The sequence below is a fragment of the Vitis vinifera genome, chromosome 19, assembly GCF_030704535.1.
Source record: "Vitis vinifera cultivar Pinot Noir 40024 chromosome 19, ASM3070453v1".
Taxonomy (NCBI): Eukaryota; Viridiplantae; Streptophyta; class Magnoliopsida; order Vitales; family Vitaceae; genus Vitis; species Vitis vinifera.
Window position 1 is genome coordinate 367510 of NC_081823.1, and position 15503 is coordinate 383012.

A 15503-nucleotide genomic window follows, 5' to 3' on the forward strand; every position below is an offset into this window, starting at 1 on the left:
ACCGATTGAGCTGGGAGTCGACCCGGACCTCGATCGGTTGAGCTGGCCGTCGACCGGTTCCTCATCAGGTTCAACCGATTGAGCCGTTTTTTACTAAAAAAAAACCAACTTTTTCAACTTAAAACCTTTTAAACAAGTTGGAAAAACATTTAACACAAGGTTTTAGTTGAAAACATGAAATCATTCAATTTTAAAATATTTAAAACAAAATAACTCTTGAATGATTTTGCTGCATAAGTAAAAAATGTAATGCATGAAAATCCTAGTGTACCAACAACCTTACAAAAAGATCTTTTAAAGCTTGGGTCTTTGAAAAACACTTCTCTTAGAGGTGATCTTCTTCTTCATTATTTCTCCTTGACTTGATTTGTCTTTATAATTGCCACTTTGGAAATTGTCTTACCTAATCACACTTGAAATATAATCATTAGTTATAAATCTTGTTTTATTATTATCAAAACTGAGATTAACTAAACTTTGGTTTCACAACTTTTATATCATGCGTATATATGCAACACCTCGATAGAAAATAAGTAGGAAAAAATTATTTTCCATATTTAAGCTTTAAAACAAAATTTTGTTCCTCAAAATAATTAAAAAATACTTTTAAATATTATTTTCAAAAAAAAATTATTAACAATAATTGAAAAGGTATAAAATAATTTGAAAACTTTTATATCACACATATGTATACAACACCTTTATGGAAAATAGTTTGAAAATTTTATTTTCCATATTTAATTTTTTAAAACAAAATTTTGTTCCTCAAAATAATTAAAAATAAATAAATGTTATTCTAAAAAAATTGACAATAGTTCTCGAAAACATTGAAAAAAATCTCCTGTTTTTTAAAATAATTTTTTATTCTAAAAAAAAATCGAAAAACATGTTTGACAATTAGAAAATAGAAAATATTTTATATTCTTAAAAATTAAAAAAAATGTTTTTAGAGAATATTTTTTTAGTTGTTTTAAGTTATTTTCACTAGTTTATTGAGAATTGCTTTAGAAAATAATTTTATAACGATTTTAAAAACAATTTTTGTTCTTTAAAACATAAAATAGTATCCAATTTAAAAAACATATCAAGATGGATTTCAATTTAAAAAACATATTTTGTAAATTTAGGATTGAAAATAGTTTTTAAAATTATTTTATAAAAATAGACAGATTTTCTAAAATAAATTGTGAGAAATGATGAAAACAAAGATAATATTGTTGGAATGTTATATTCATAAAGAATTAAGGGATAAAGATATCTTATCAACATGCTTATTAAATTTTAAAAAATTATATAAGTATAGTGATTTTTTAAAGTGAATGATGAAAAATAGCAACATTATCAGACAACATTTTATTCCTTAGGAACAAAGTTACTGTTTTTATAAGGATGGATCTTAAAAACAAACATTTTAAAACTATTTTAAAAAAAATTGTTAAAAAAAACCCTAAATTTTTTGTGTCTGTTTTTTAGTCAGCATCATAATCATACATGTGAGGTTAAATCCATTATTTCAAGATTAAAATTCACTTGACTTGTTGGGAGGCAACTATAAAACGAATTTATTGGGCCTCCCCCACCACTAATAAAATTATAAATCATATTAAAAAAAAATTATTAACAAAAAAAAAAAAAAAAAAAGGAAAACTAAAAGATGACAGCTTGTTTGTTCATTTAAAAAATAATATTAATATTATAAAATTTTCATTAAATAAAATAAACTCACAAATTAGGGCTAATAATAGTACCCTGTAATTAAGTGGTGTAAAGGTAGAAGAATGGACTCATTTGGATGAGTGTGTGACTGTGGGAAATTCGAAAAATAATATAAATAAATAAAAGCAATGCCCATTGTCTGAAAAGTGAACATTCCTTCCATTTACGCATAAAATGTGAACATATGATCACAAGTCTAAAATTTACAATTAATTTATTCTACTTGATACACAAAGGGTAAGGTAAGCAATTAGCCATTTAGTCTCATTGTAATATGAACATTCCAAGTAAAGGTAAGTCTTTTTAAGTCTTCAGCTAACAACCCTAAACCCTCCATGAAGCCAGAAGTTACATGCCATCAGACGCTATCACATGAACCAATGGTCCACCTGCAAACCTCGCATTAACAAAAACCCAAAAACAACTAAGTACATTGGCGACATAACATTATCAGTGGATTAGAGAACCGCTTAACCTCATTAAGAACATACCATGTACGTGAATTAGTTTGCTAATTTGCTTCGATTGCAAGAGGGATAGCAGGGTGGGGTGAGGTTTGGTGGGGTGAGGATTGGTTGGGTTCTGAAACAAAAGCATTAGGAAAAATAGTAAGGGAAGAAGATTAGAAATAGAAGTAAAAAAACCAAAAAAGCAATGCATATACCTTCTAATCCGGTCTGCAACCAGTCTTGTGTGCAGATCAACGCTTGTCGGGTATCTGGGTTGAGGGAACTACGATAATGATCTAGAACCCTAGCTCCTGTGCTGAACACAACCTCAGGGGCAACAGTGGACATGGGAATCCCCAGAACGTCGCGTACCATCATAGATAAGATAGGGTACCTTGGCTTCTGGACTTTCCACCAATTTAGTATGTGGAAATCACAGTTGCGGGGAAATACTGGCTCCTCCAAATATTTGTCCAGATCAGATACTATGTTTTGATTCTGGGAAGTTTCGTGGATGAATTTGTCAAAGCCCTTTAGTCGATCCCTTGAATCATTACTAGTACTAGGCAAGCTGCTGCCAGGGAGAGCTACACCTTGATGCAGTGAAGCAGAGGTGGAGCAGTATACATTGAAAAGTTCCTTGATCCCATCAGAAACATCCTTGATCCGATCTGCAGCATCAGTACCATAGATCTGTGGATAGTAATACTCCACCAGTTTCATCTTGAATCGGGGATCTAAGATTACGGCTACTGCCAAAGCTAAACTACACTTGCTCCAATATTTATCAAACTTGGCTTTCATCTTCAGTGCCAAAGAACTAATAAAATCATCAGGACTCTTGCACCATTCGATCAATTGGATGTGAATGTCACAAATCTCAGGAAAATATATATTTGCAGTTGGGCATTTGTTGCTGGACAAGACGGCGATAATTTCAAGAAGAAGTTTCATATAGCTAGTAATGGAACTTGCCCATTCCCACTCTGTATCAGATAGAGCAACTGTGTAGCCTGGGTCATGCTCTTGCAAGAGAGAAAATGCCCCCTTGTATTCTAACACTCTGTCAAGCATGAGATATGTTGAGTTCCATTGAGTTGGACAATCAAGAAACAAGTTTTGCTGACTATTGATTCCAACTTGTTGGGCAATCTCATTGAATTTTCCTAATGTTGCCTGTGAGGTTTTGACATACCGAACACTTTCTCGGATCTTGTGGGTTACCTCCCTAAGTGCTTCAATGCAATCTTGAACAATCAAATTTAGAACATGACCTACACAGCGCACATCAAGTAATTGACCACTGCCCAAGAGAGGCCTGTCCTGGGAGAAGTGCTCTTTAACTCTTAGGGCGACGTCATCGTTCGTGGCACAATCATGAAATGTCATGGAAAACAACTTATGGCCAACCTCCCACTCCATCAGACACTTAATAATAACTTCAGAGAGCATGTCTTCAGTATGAGAAGGATCGAGGGAGACAAAATTCAGTATCTTCTTTTGTAATTTCCAATCCTCGTCAATATAGTGTGCTGTCAAACACAAATATTCAGCCTGTTCAGGGGAAGTCCACATATCGACAGCAAGATTAATTCTGCCATGCGATCTGCTCATAACCTCATACACTTTCTGTTTCTCTTTCCCATAAATTTCCATGCAATCAAGCTCAATGGCACTATTGACTTCAAACAGTGGCTGCAGATCCTTAACAAATACTTTGAACCCAACATGGTTGACCATGGCCAGGGGATAACCATGTAATATGATCATGCGGGCAAGATCCAGCCGACTCCGTTCCTGATCAAATCTAATACTTCCAAGGTTGATGGGCTCATCTTTTTTTTGCTCTTGATCAAACTTCAGAATTGTAGGCTTTATATTCTCCTCTTTTCTTTGCCCTTCGTCATAATTGATAGCTGTAAGGCTAAGAGCACCTTCTTTTTTCCTTCTCTTTGCCGCAAGTAGTTGGGACACATCATAATTAGACCTTTTCAGACAACGCATTAAATGATTTCTCAGATGTGTAGTTCCACTATTACTTGATCCACTAAGCCTTTTGTTACAGTGTATGCAAACAGCATAACAGATGTCTGCCTTCCTAACCCTTTCAAAATGATTCCATACAACAGATGTTAGCCTCTTCGGTTTCTTAATAGCTGACTCATTCGATATCTCCATCCTACAGGTTTGAGATTAACCAAATCCTGCACTCCACATAGAACTGCAAATAAATAGCCTTAAAAAACAAAGCAGAATAGAATATCTAGCCAAATAAAACATAAGATGAAAATTAAATAACAATGAAACAACATTAACCAAAAAGAATATGAAATAAATATAAAAAAATATTAAGAATTATCAATAAATAAATAAGAGGATGTGATTACATGCCAGAAGTCTCCTTCAGAGCTCAAACATCAATAATAAAACAAAATTCTTAAAAATCCTCAGCCAAAAATGCGATCAACAAACTAATTTCATGTCATTAAGTCTCCACTCTCAACATCATGAACAAATCTTGCTCAGAAGTTGCTTAATCAAACACAATCAAGTAAACATAATTTCAAAGAGAAGTGTGATTCCCTGAAAGCAATTCTTGTGCAAACAGCCTTCACTCTCTTAGAATCAAAATAATCTAATATAAGTCAGTCATCAATAAAACGGAAACAGTTTAAAGTTGAGTTGATGGGAAAGATGATATCAACAATTTAAGGCCGAAATGGAGAGTATGTAAAGGGTCATGAAGTGAGAGACAACTAGGGAGTAGGTCCTCTCAGAGAATTTCTAGAGTCAGCAGTACAAGCCCCACAGCACTGTCTGAAGTCATCCTACATAGCCAAGTAATGATAAGATGCTCAAATCTCACGTACAAGCCTTACTAGTCAAGGGGTTCTATGATAACCAAGAACATAACCACATCCTTCAAACAAAGACTTAATAATAATGAAAACGCCAGATATCCAATCTTTCGGGTTTGAAGAAGGCTCCTAGTGGTTTTATTTTTCGTATAAAAAATGCTCAGGATTCCTTATTCTAGCCACTCTCCTCTTGAAAAAAAACCTGATCTCCTATCAGCATGCTTGAGATCATAAAGCAACCTAAACAAGTTCACTGTACAAGAGAAATTTCAACAAAAAGGGATGACAGTCTGATCCATCAAAGTTTGATCAGGAACAAACATAGGTCCTCTGATGCATCCTCTAGAGAAGGACATAGGAATACCTTGACTCTCTTTGCACCAATGTTACGACCAAATTCATGATTCTTTGGTCAAGGAGATGCCCAAACACAATACAGATAGAGTGGAAGCCCGAAACACTAGGAACTCTCTATGCCTTTATCCCTAGTGATTCCCTGGGAATTTTGTTCTATCCTTTGGCGCTCTCCGAGATAAGAGCCTTCCTGCTCATATTATGATATAGAACATTCCAATCTTCTAGCAGAGGAGGAGGTTTCGACAACTCAGCCACTTATGCAGACCACAATCCAAGAACAATCCTTCTATCCCTCAGTGTCACAAAATCTTAATTTACAGGATATGTTTAAAAAAATCAAAGGGCCACACCAAGTACAGGGGACACCACCACTGTAAAACTGAGATAAATGCTGGAAAAGAAGATTATGTTGATGAAGATGTAGGTTAGACTTTTTGAGAAGAAGATGTATGTGGCAACCCTTATACAATTGGGGAACAGAGCTAACAAGCCATTTTCAACTTTCAGTGCGTTTGAGCATGTGCTTGCATGCAAGTTTAGCAAACAAATTAATAGAATAGAGGATAAAGGATGGAAAAGAAAAGGAGATCTTCAATAAAGAGAAAAGCACAAAACAAAGCAAAGCATCCCAAAGATCAAAAGATCAATGATACAAAGCAACGCTAAGATGGAATGGAAGCTCCCAGTAGGTGACTAGCATTTGCCTCTAAGAGACCAAAATGCGAGCAGCGCTAAAAGTGAGTTCAGGTGCAGGAGCATTCACCCTTAGAAGCTTTCAAAGGCCCAAAACAAGCATATATGCATAAATTCTGGCCATAATTCAACCCTAAAAAGGACCAAGGAGAAACCCACCAAGTATAGACCAAAATACATTGAGATCATTAAAGTTCCCCAAATACTAAACAACCATGTAACTTTGCACTTCATTAGAAGAATGCGTATTCAAAAGATTCAAGTAAACAGAATTTTGATCTTCAACCTCAGAATACTCTTAAAACAAAATGCTTCTCCCCCTTCATTGACATGGGTAAATAAATCAAATCAAGCTCAAGCCATAAATATTCCTTTTGTAATAAAACACTATAGACCCATCAAGAGCTATTTTCTAGATCCAATACACCTGTACAAGATTCAAATGCTAAACCTCTATGAAACTTAACATCTTTAAATTAAAAATAAACCAATCAAAAAGTTCAACTTGAATATCAAAGTCTTCCAAAATAGAAGTTCTCCATGATCAACCATACAAATTCTGATGATAACTAAACCCCAACATTCCGATCTAGAGCATCATCATCAGATAGGGAACAAGTTTGCCTACCAACTAAACTACAGTATACAGCATGCACTTGCATCTAGAATAATTTAAAGACCAAAACCTGGTAAGCATGATTATACTATATCAGAGGCAATTATAAAGTCCATCAGTCAAATCAAGAGTAATAATCATAAAGCCCATTGGTCAAATTGATTCAACAGCAAAAACCCTACTAAAAACATCAGAACCTTAACCCAGCTGATTTTTTCGTTCCTGAACAACCACAGACAAGTACCCCATATAGAAAATTTTCAAATGTTCATTAAAAATGAAAAAAAATAAAAAATCATCACCACTTTGGGTAATACAAATCAATGTCTACTAATTTCAGATTCAACTCTTCCACAACCACAAAATAAAGATATGTAGCAAAGATTAGAAATGCAAATACCAGTCACCCAGAACCCAGTAACATGCTTATACTCAAACAAAGGTCATTGTGAAAGCAAACAGGTCTGCCTGGCTGATCTGCAATGACAATAGGAAATGGGTCAACCATAACTGTACAACATAGAGACACATAAGCACAATTCCTCAGTTGCATGGATTGCAAACAAAGTCTAGATCAAAATTTCAGATTTTCGGCAACAAATGGTACACATCATGAATTTCAATAAAACAGATCTAATATCTACAATTCTGATTTCACTTTCAAGCTTCTTATAACCATAAATCCAATATGTACAAATATAAAAAGATGTGGATCCCACCAAATACAAAATCACAGATGATCACCGATCTAAAGGATCAAGCTAAGTTGACCCATTTGCCAAAACCCCTTAGAAAATGGATCAGAATGAGTACAATACAATCTTTCAGCTTCATGAACCAAAAACAAACAACCCAAGATTGCAATAAAAATATTGCGGCCAAAAAGAAACAAAATCACAAGTCTAAATCTCATTTCCATAACACTGATTTCAAATTTAATCTCCTATATAACCATAAATTCAACAGACCTATCACGAACTAAACATCCAGGTCAATCAATCTATCAACAATTAATACAAAATTATAAGAACAAAAAAGCAACATAAGTTCACCTGTTTGGTTCCTAAGAAAACATGAATTTCCCATCAAGACCCAACAAAACCCAGCTCAATTAAGGCAAAGTTTCACATTTAAAAAAAAAAAAAAAAAAAGCCCAAAACCAAAACCAATTCACAATTCAGATTATGCAGCCAGAAGCCAATAACAATCACGGCCTCGGACCATGCAAATCTCATTTCCAAAACACAAACTTCGAACCCAACCTCCATATAACCATAAAATTCAACCCATACATCAAAAATCAAGCACCTGGGTCAATCAATCCACAGAAACCCAACACAAATATAAGAAAAACAAATTAAAAGAAGCCAAACACCCCCCGTTTTGACGAGAAAATCCCAACTTCTCCATCATGACCCGACAAGATACCAGATTTCCCATCATGACCCGAAAAACTCGAGCTCAATTACAAGAAAGTATCAAACTTTTGAACACTAAATCCAATCCAAAACCCCCACATCCCCGTAAGTTCCCGGAAACCAAAGAGACGATGAGATGAACCAAAAATTTGGAAACAGCAATTCACAACAACTGAAAGCTCAATTGGGCCCTGGCCTTACAGTGATTGTTGCAGAACCTTTCCCTTTTTTTCCCTCTCTTTCTTGGAGAGAGTCCGATCGGAGGGTCCGGTGGAGCTAGGGTTTGTGGTCTGGAGAACAGATCTGAACCCGAAACATGTGGTTTTGATTTCAAAGCGATTCGGGTCGTGCCCGAAAAGACTGAACCGGGTCGAAAGGTGGAGACTCGAGAAATGGGCAAGTGGTGTGTGTGGCGAAGACTAATGAAATACACAAATAGTAGTAGATGGGGGTGGATCCACTATCCGACCCGAGTAGACATCGGATCTGGGTGTGTTAGGTTTGGGTTACGTGTGGGAGGTGTGGTGGGTTGACCATTGTGGGAAGTGGGTGCAGACTTTGGGTTAGGTTTTGTGTTTGGTAAGTGGGGCCCACATATTTTACACTCTGATCAATAATATTGCACCACCTCATGTTAATTTTTTCAAAAACTTAAATAAAAGTATAATTAAAAATATAAATATAAAATAAAATATTAATTCTCACTACAACTTAATTTTTTTCTTTTTAAATTATTCTTATATTATGCATTTTTTTTCTATTTCTAACACTCAACATTTCCATTGGTATAAAATTTTGAATTGGTTAAAGAAAAAGTCAAAAAGAATATAACCAAACTCGAATACTTCATCACTCAAAGCATTTCAATTTTTTTTAAAATAATTTCTTTTTAAAAAAAATATCAAAATTAAAAGAAAAACCTAAAAAATTATATTTAATTTTAGTCCTAACTTAAAACGATCACTTCTCCATTCTTATCTACCATTGGGAGAGATAAAATTAAGATAACAAATTCATAAAAATACAAAAAAAGATATATTGAGTGAAGATTAAGCCTTAAAATTTCAATTAAAGGCTTACATATAAAAAACTATAGAGTTTAATATAAAAATATATATACAATATAAAAAAAAAAAAACAAAAGAAAGAGAGATCAGATCGTGATGAGAATTAATATTTTATTTTTATATATTTATTTTTAATTATGCTTTTGAAAATTTAAAAGGAGAGTTAAATATTATAATGAACCATTCGACCCAAAGTTCATCTTTATCTATTATCATTAATTTTTTTTTTTTATTCAATGTGGGATGTCACGTCTACTTTGAACTCAAATGGGCTTTCATAGCTTTAAAACACGTTTATAGGATTAAAAAGAATTCATATTTATATAATGTCAAAAACTTTCTTCTTTGCGGTTGACTTTAGGCTTATATATATTTAGACGTTCAACAATAGAACATATATAAAATTATCTTTTCAATACTAGCTTTTGTCGTATGGTATAAGAGTGTAAAGGTCACACGATCTTGTTGTCTAATTCGGTATCAAACCAAATTGTCAACTTTTTTCCTTTTTTATATTTTCAATTACTAGTTCTACTGATATTTGGCATAGACATGACATTTGTCTTCCAAGACTTCAAATTTATCATCTTCATCTATGTCTAGAATAAGCACTTCACATTTTCATAATTCTATCTTCCAAGTTTATTAATTGTGATATTTTAATAGTGCAAAATGCAAAACTCCTATAAGATGTTATTTTTATTTATTTATGAGAAATCATTTTTTTTTAAATTCAATAAAATATTTTATACATATTTAAAATATATATTTAATTAATTTATCAAAAAAGCTTATTCTTAATCAATAAATTAATATAAAAATAAGGAAATTTGGTTAAAAACAATTTGTTTTTAAATTTTAGGTTTTTTTTTTTTACTTTTTTATGACTTATTATAAATTTTTGATTGAATAAAATTTAACTTTTTCTAAATAGAAAAATTAACATATTGATTTTTATTTTATTTTTTACTTTTTAATACTTAATATAAATAAAATATTATAAAAACAAACAATTTAATATTTAACACTATTACATATTATTTAGTTTTAAGTTCTATTTACAATTAAGTAAAAAAAACAAACACTATATTAATAAAAAATTAAGAAAAGTTGTTTGGTCTTCCAAGCTTCTAGTTTCACTATATATTTAATTAAAATTTATAATTTTGATATTATTTTTTGAAAAACTAAAATAATATCAAGCCAAAATTACTTTTTAAGTAAATTCAAGAATATTCATCCAATGGTATTTTTCTTATAAGTATAAAAAGAGACCACTAATGGGATGATACCATGTTATCTTAGTTGATTTATATCGTACACTTAGTGATGAAAATTTCAAATTTTATGGCGCGAAATTTCGCAAAATCAGAGCATGAGGGACACACCTGTCAAGACGAGGACAACGAGAAAAAATAAGAGATATATCCGCGATTTATTGGATATATCAATTATTTATCGTGAAATATCGACAATTTTTTTAAACATTTATTATTTTTTTAATTATTCATTTTTTATTTATCTTTTATTTTAATGTTATATTATTATTTTATTTTATATTGTCCTTTTATTTTAACTATTTTTTATATTCATCTTTTTAATGCTATTTTAAAAAATTACTATCATTTTACTTTTAATTTTTTTAATTTATCCATTTAATTTTATTTAATTTTAAATGTTTTTATTTAAAAATATAAAAAATATATTTTTACTCAAAAATTGCTACAATATAAAAAAATTAATGAAGTCCTAATATTTTATAAAATAAAATTAATTTAATAAAATAAATTATTAAGAATTTTAATTATTTAAATAAATTAATGTTAATAGAAAATTTGTCACCCTGTATTTGTAATAAATTTTTAGAAATCAAATCTCAAATAAAATATTTTACATAAACCAATTTAATTTTTTTATTTAAAATGTAATAAAACATGTTTTAACAAAAATATTTTTTTAATTTTTAAAATAAATGAATATAAATATATTAAAAGAATTTAAACTAATTTTTTTATAAAAATTTGATAAATATTATCTTTAATCGTATTAGTTACACTTGCAAAATAACTTTAATATATATATATATATTCTTAATTATTTTATCATTTTTTTAGTTTTTTCAAGCATTTTTTGTCTTAATATTTTTGTAAAAATATTTACTGATATTTTTCTAATATTTTTGATATGTCACTAAAATTCAAGTAACAATATATCCATATTTACGGATATTTTAAACATTACGTCCTTTTATTTTGGACTACTGTTCGTTTGTACCATTTTATTCCTAATCTTATGGAATGATGTAGATTTTGTCAAACAGATGGTCCAAATTATTTTCCAATAAATACATATGTATACTCCAGAAGCATGAAAGGGAGGGAAACTTGTATTGAATATTTGGCATTTTCTGAAAGATGGCGAAAAGGCGATTGCTGCTGATGTTGAAATCCTTGGATATACACCCATATTCCCAGTTGGACCTCCTCTCCCGCACCACCACACCACGGGTACTCTTCTTCTTCTTCGTTTTCATTCGATACCCACCAAAAATTTGGAAATTTTTGGCTGAATGTGCACTTCTCCTTCCTGGGGTTTTCTCGTTTTGGTCTCTTAATGCCCTTTTTCATCCGATCAAAACTCAACGCTTTGGTCGTTTTTTTGTCGTTCCGGTACGTGGAAAAGTGCCATTCTGGTGTTTGATGAAATGCCAAAGTGGGTTATGGCGTTTGGCTCTGAATGCTGAGGTTTTGCCCTGTTTGGTTAATGAGAAAATAAAGGAAAGGGAACTGAATTTTTGGGTCTTGTGTGTTTGTTGTTCTGCTTTACCAGAAACGAAAGACTGGGCGCTACTGAGTTGAATAGTTAGCTTTGTTTTATGAGCTTGAATTGATGACAAAAAGCTGTTTGGAGGGTTTTATTTTCGGGGTTTGAATTCATGTAGAAAAAAGGGTTAAATTTCTCTCTCTCCTGCATTTTCTTAGCAACCAAGCAGTTCTTTAAGGTCTTGAGCTAGTTTTTTATTATATGTTTGTACAGTTGTACTGCATGGATGCCAGAAACTATAGTAACGTTTCTTTTTCAGAATTTAGCAACTTATTGTCCTCCACCTGTCCTTCATTCATAAACCCTGAACCTTAAACCATTCTTCCAACTTCTCAACCACTAGCATAAGTTTCCTAAACCATGGCCTACTAAATTATATGATTGGAGGCATCATTTATAAGAGATGTGAAGATGCAGTTGGTATGTGGAAATTGGAGTGGAAATAGTAATGAAAATTGGAATGGAAATAGGACGGGATGGAGGTGAATCAAAATCCTGGTGAGTGTGCGATTTGGTTTGTTTATTTTCATTACCATTCTAAACGACAATCCAAACATATTAATGAATGGGAATGGAATTGATTTCCCATTGTGATTCTCTATTCCAACATCTAAACATGGCCTAAGTTCCATCCAATCTCACAAGAAATCTTAGAAGCACATGTATGTTAAAAAATGTCCCAATGATCTAGCCCCCAAGTCCCTATCAAAGTTCAATGATCAAAAATCTCCCTTGTTCCGATCATGGAATAGATGAAATAGATGAAGAAATGGATTTTTGTTTATAGGGACTATTGTCCAAAGCCCATAGATGTATCTTAGATCTTTGAGAAGATGGTCGAAAACCCTTAGTCCATAGAATATGGTACATTGCTGCATTCTTATGTGTAGAGTTTATATCGACATTCTTCACTTAGTATGTAAGCAATCTTTTGTTTCTTCCATATCAACCCTTAGTCCATAGAATATGGTACATTGCTGCATTTTAATGTGTAGAGTTTCTATCGACATTCTTCACTTAGTATGTAAGCAATCTTTTGTTTCTTCCATATCAACAAATGTTTTCAATTCCATTTCTTCTAGTCTTCTGGTAGGGATCCATCCATAGGTTAAAGCTGATTGAAAAATGTTCTATTTGGAATTTATGATATAAATTCATTAAAAATCAGCATTAATTCTACTTAGAATCAATGGTGTTGGGCACTTCATTGCATCTAGGCCTTTGCTCTCAACTTGAACTATGGAAAAATGTGTGCTATCATTGCTTTAGCTGAGAGAACTGTTTTGAGGATATTAGTCTTATACTGACTTTGGGACGTCCATATATGATTTTAGTCAATCCCTTTTCCCTCTGTTTTTTTTTTTTTTCAAAATTTCACCCTATTGATTCATTTTCTCTTGGAAACGTTGCAGGTTTTGGGTTATCTGGAGAACAGGCGAAAGGTTCACGAGGATGCCATAAACTTTTGTCAGGATGTTTTGCGGAAAAAGGTGGTTGATTGGCAAGCCATTTGTGGTAACAATCTATCACAAGATTCACAACCAATTCATAATGTGGATTTGGTTGTTACCATTGGTGGCGATGGGACTCTTTTGCAGGCCAGCCATTTCATGGACGATTCTATTCCTGTCCTGGGGGTGAATTCAGACCCCACTCAAGTCCAAGAGGTGGTTTTATATATGTGCTTCTGTGGTTTCTCCTGATTATTTCCCGGAACCAATACAACTTTGCTGGGGGAAGTTAGCTTTACCCTATTTTCGTTGCTGCAGGTTGAAGAGTTCAGTGAAGAATTCGATGCTTCTAGAAGCACTGGTCATCTATGTGCTGCAACAATTGGGAACTTCGAACAAGTAAGACTGCCTCACTGGTTTTAGAAAAGGGTGCTGATAGCTACCTGGTGTTTTAACGAATCCGTCTTAGGGTGTGCTTGGAAGCACTGCAAGAGAGAAAAAAAGAAAAAAACTGCTAACTTCAATAAGAAGTTTATATATTAAGGTTTGATGACCAAGTTTAAGGCTATATTTGGTTCTTGGAAAGTTTGAATGAAAAAAATAGAGAGGAAAAGTAAAAGAAAAAAACAAAGTGAAAGAAAATAAAAACTAGATTTAAAGTTAATAAATTATTTTTATATATACTATTTTTTTTTACTTATTTAACTTGTCTATATAAAGATTAAATAATTTAAAAATATACAATTTTTATTTATAAATTTTGATTATATTTAACTTTCTTTCACATTTTCCATAGTAAAATCAAACATAAAAAATAAAAAAATATTTTACTTCGCATTTTTTTCTTTCCTTAATACTTTATGGGAGCCAAACATAGCCTAAATAATTTTGAAAAACTGTCATTTTTACGTAGTTTTGTATTGCTGCAAGCTATAAACTGAACCTATGTGCCTCTACTGAAAATTTCACTTCAACCTTTTTCCTAGAAAAGAATCTTATAGATTATTGCATTTGAAGCGAATTTTATTTGGATAGTCCTTTTTTTTTCCAGCAAGGAAACTTCTGGCTTAACTCTTCGAAAATGGGCTTTCTTTCAGGTGCTAGATGACATTCTTGACGACCGAAGAACCCCTTCCAATTTATCAAGAATGTCAATATGTCTGAATTCGCAACTGCTGCCAACCTATGCTCTTAATGATGCTTTACTTGCACACCCTTGTCCAGCAACAGTTTCTCGGTGCTCATTCAAGTAAGGGGTTTTCCATGAAGCATTAGCATATAGCAACTTATGTAGAATATCAGGATTATCAGTTCTCAAACTTTGTCCTGTTTGTTTACAGAATTAAGAGGGAAGGCCACCCCTGTTCTCCTCTAGTGCACTGTCGATCAAGTGGTCTTAGAGTCTCAACGGCTGCTGGATCTACAGCTGCAATGCTCTCTGCAGGCGGATTTGCAATGCCCATTTTGTCTCAGGATCTTCAGTACATGGTACGAGAACCCATTTCACCTGGAGCAGCCTACTCAAGCTTAATGCATGGATTACTAAAACCTGATCAGTCTATGGTTGCATCATGGTTTAGTAAAGATGGTGTAATATATATTGATGGTTCTGATGTTTCCTACTCCATCAAATATGGGGATACTATTGAAATGTCTTCCAAAGCCCCGGTTTTGAAAGTTTTCCTGCCTCACCACTTGTTATCATAGAGTAGATGTGCAGAACAGAATAAAGAAATGTTGGTGTGAGCAGTGTGTGAAATGTACATATGAGGAGCTCTCATAAATATACAAATGACAGCATACTAGAGGTTACTTCCTGTTCCTACTGCTTTTCCTTTATTTTTTTGGCCCCTTGTTATCAGGAGAGCGTCTAAATTATAATGTGAATATGGTTTTTCTTCTCAATCTCAACTCTGGATTTTTACTACTATGTTTATGTCTGATTCCTGCCTGTTTAACACCATTTTGCTTTTTCCTCAAGGTGTGTTTAACCATCCACTATCTGTGAAACCTGAAAGCTATGAGAATTTAACATATATAAACTGAAGAATTTTA

The 15503-nt window shown here is 32.6% G+C and overlaps 2 protein-coding genes across 8 annotated transcripts; one reads left to right on the forward strand and one right to left on the reverse strand.

The window, feature by feature from the left end:
* Window positions 1-1851: 1851 nt before the first annotated feature.
* Window positions 1852-8699, reverse strand: LOC104877478 (zinc finger BED domain-containing protein RICESLEEPER 1). Of its 6 annotated transcripts, none has more exons than XM_010645772.3 (5): window positions 8309-8699; window positions 7090-7166; window positions 2381-4369; window positions 2208-2298; window positions 1852-2105 (listed from the first exon to the last, which is right to left on the reverse strand). In XM_010645772.3, exons 3-4 carry the CDS (start codon window positions 4341-4343, stop codon window positions 2228-2230), a joined length of 2034 nt encoding a protein of 677 aa, XP_010644074.1. In that variant the 5' UTR covers window positions 4344-4369; window positions 7090-7166; window positions 8309-8699; the 3' UTR covers window positions 1852-2105; window positions 2208-2227. The 6 variants fall into 6 exon arrangements, with proteins under 6 accessions (XP_010644074.1, XP_010644075.1, XP_059591252.1 ...); XM_010645773.3 differs by having other exon boundaries at window positions 1852-2113; window positions 8309-8642; XM_059735269.1 differs by lacking the exon at window positions 8309-8699 and adding an exon at window positions 7742-8308.
* Window positions 8700-11429: 2730 nt separating this feature from the next.
* LOC100255638 (NADH kinase) lies at window positions 11430-15353 on the forward strand. Of its 2 annotated transcripts, none has more exons than XM_002283633.4 (5): window positions 11430-11681; window positions 13410-13664; window positions 13767-13847; window positions 14546-14697; window positions 14789-15353. In XM_002283633.4, the coding sequence occupies exons 1-5, from the start codon at window positions 11589-11591 to the stop codon at window positions 15153-15155; spliced, it is 948 nt and encodes a 315-aa protein (XP_002283669.1). In that variant the 5' UTR covers window positions 11430-11588; the 3' UTR covers window positions 15156-15353. The 2 variants fall into 2 exon arrangements, with proteins under 2 accessions (XP_002283669.1, XP_059591474.1); XM_059735491.1 differs by having other exon boundaries at window positions 11443-11843.
* The last annotated feature ends 150 nt before the right edge of the window (window positions 15354-15503 follow it).

What these genes read in the sequence shown, in the direction of transcription:
- LOC104877478 (XM_010645772.3), bottom strand. Translation starts at nt 4,343, where the DNA reads ATGGAGATATCGAATGAGTCAGCTATTAAGAAACCGAAGAGGCTAACA. An exon ending in GTTGCAGACCGGATTAGAAG is followed by an intron (nt 2,299 to 2,380) that starts GTATATGCATTG and finishes CTTTTGTTTCAG; the next exon opens with AACCCAACCAATCCTCACCC.
- LOC100255638 (XM_059735491.1), top strand. Translation starts at nt 11,589, where the DNA reads ATGGCGAAAAGGCGATTGCTGCTGATGTTGAAATCCTTGGATATACAC. An exon ending in GTCGTTTTTTTGTCGTTCCG is followed by an intron (nt 11,844 to 13,409) that starts GTACGTGGAAAA and finishes GAAACGTTGCAG; the next exon opens with GTTTTGGGTTATCTGGAGAA. An exon ending in CAATTGGGAACTTCGAACAA is followed by an intron (nt 13,848 to 14,545) that starts GTAAGACTGCCT and finishes GCTTTCTTTCAG; the next exon opens with GTGCTAGATGACATTCTTGA.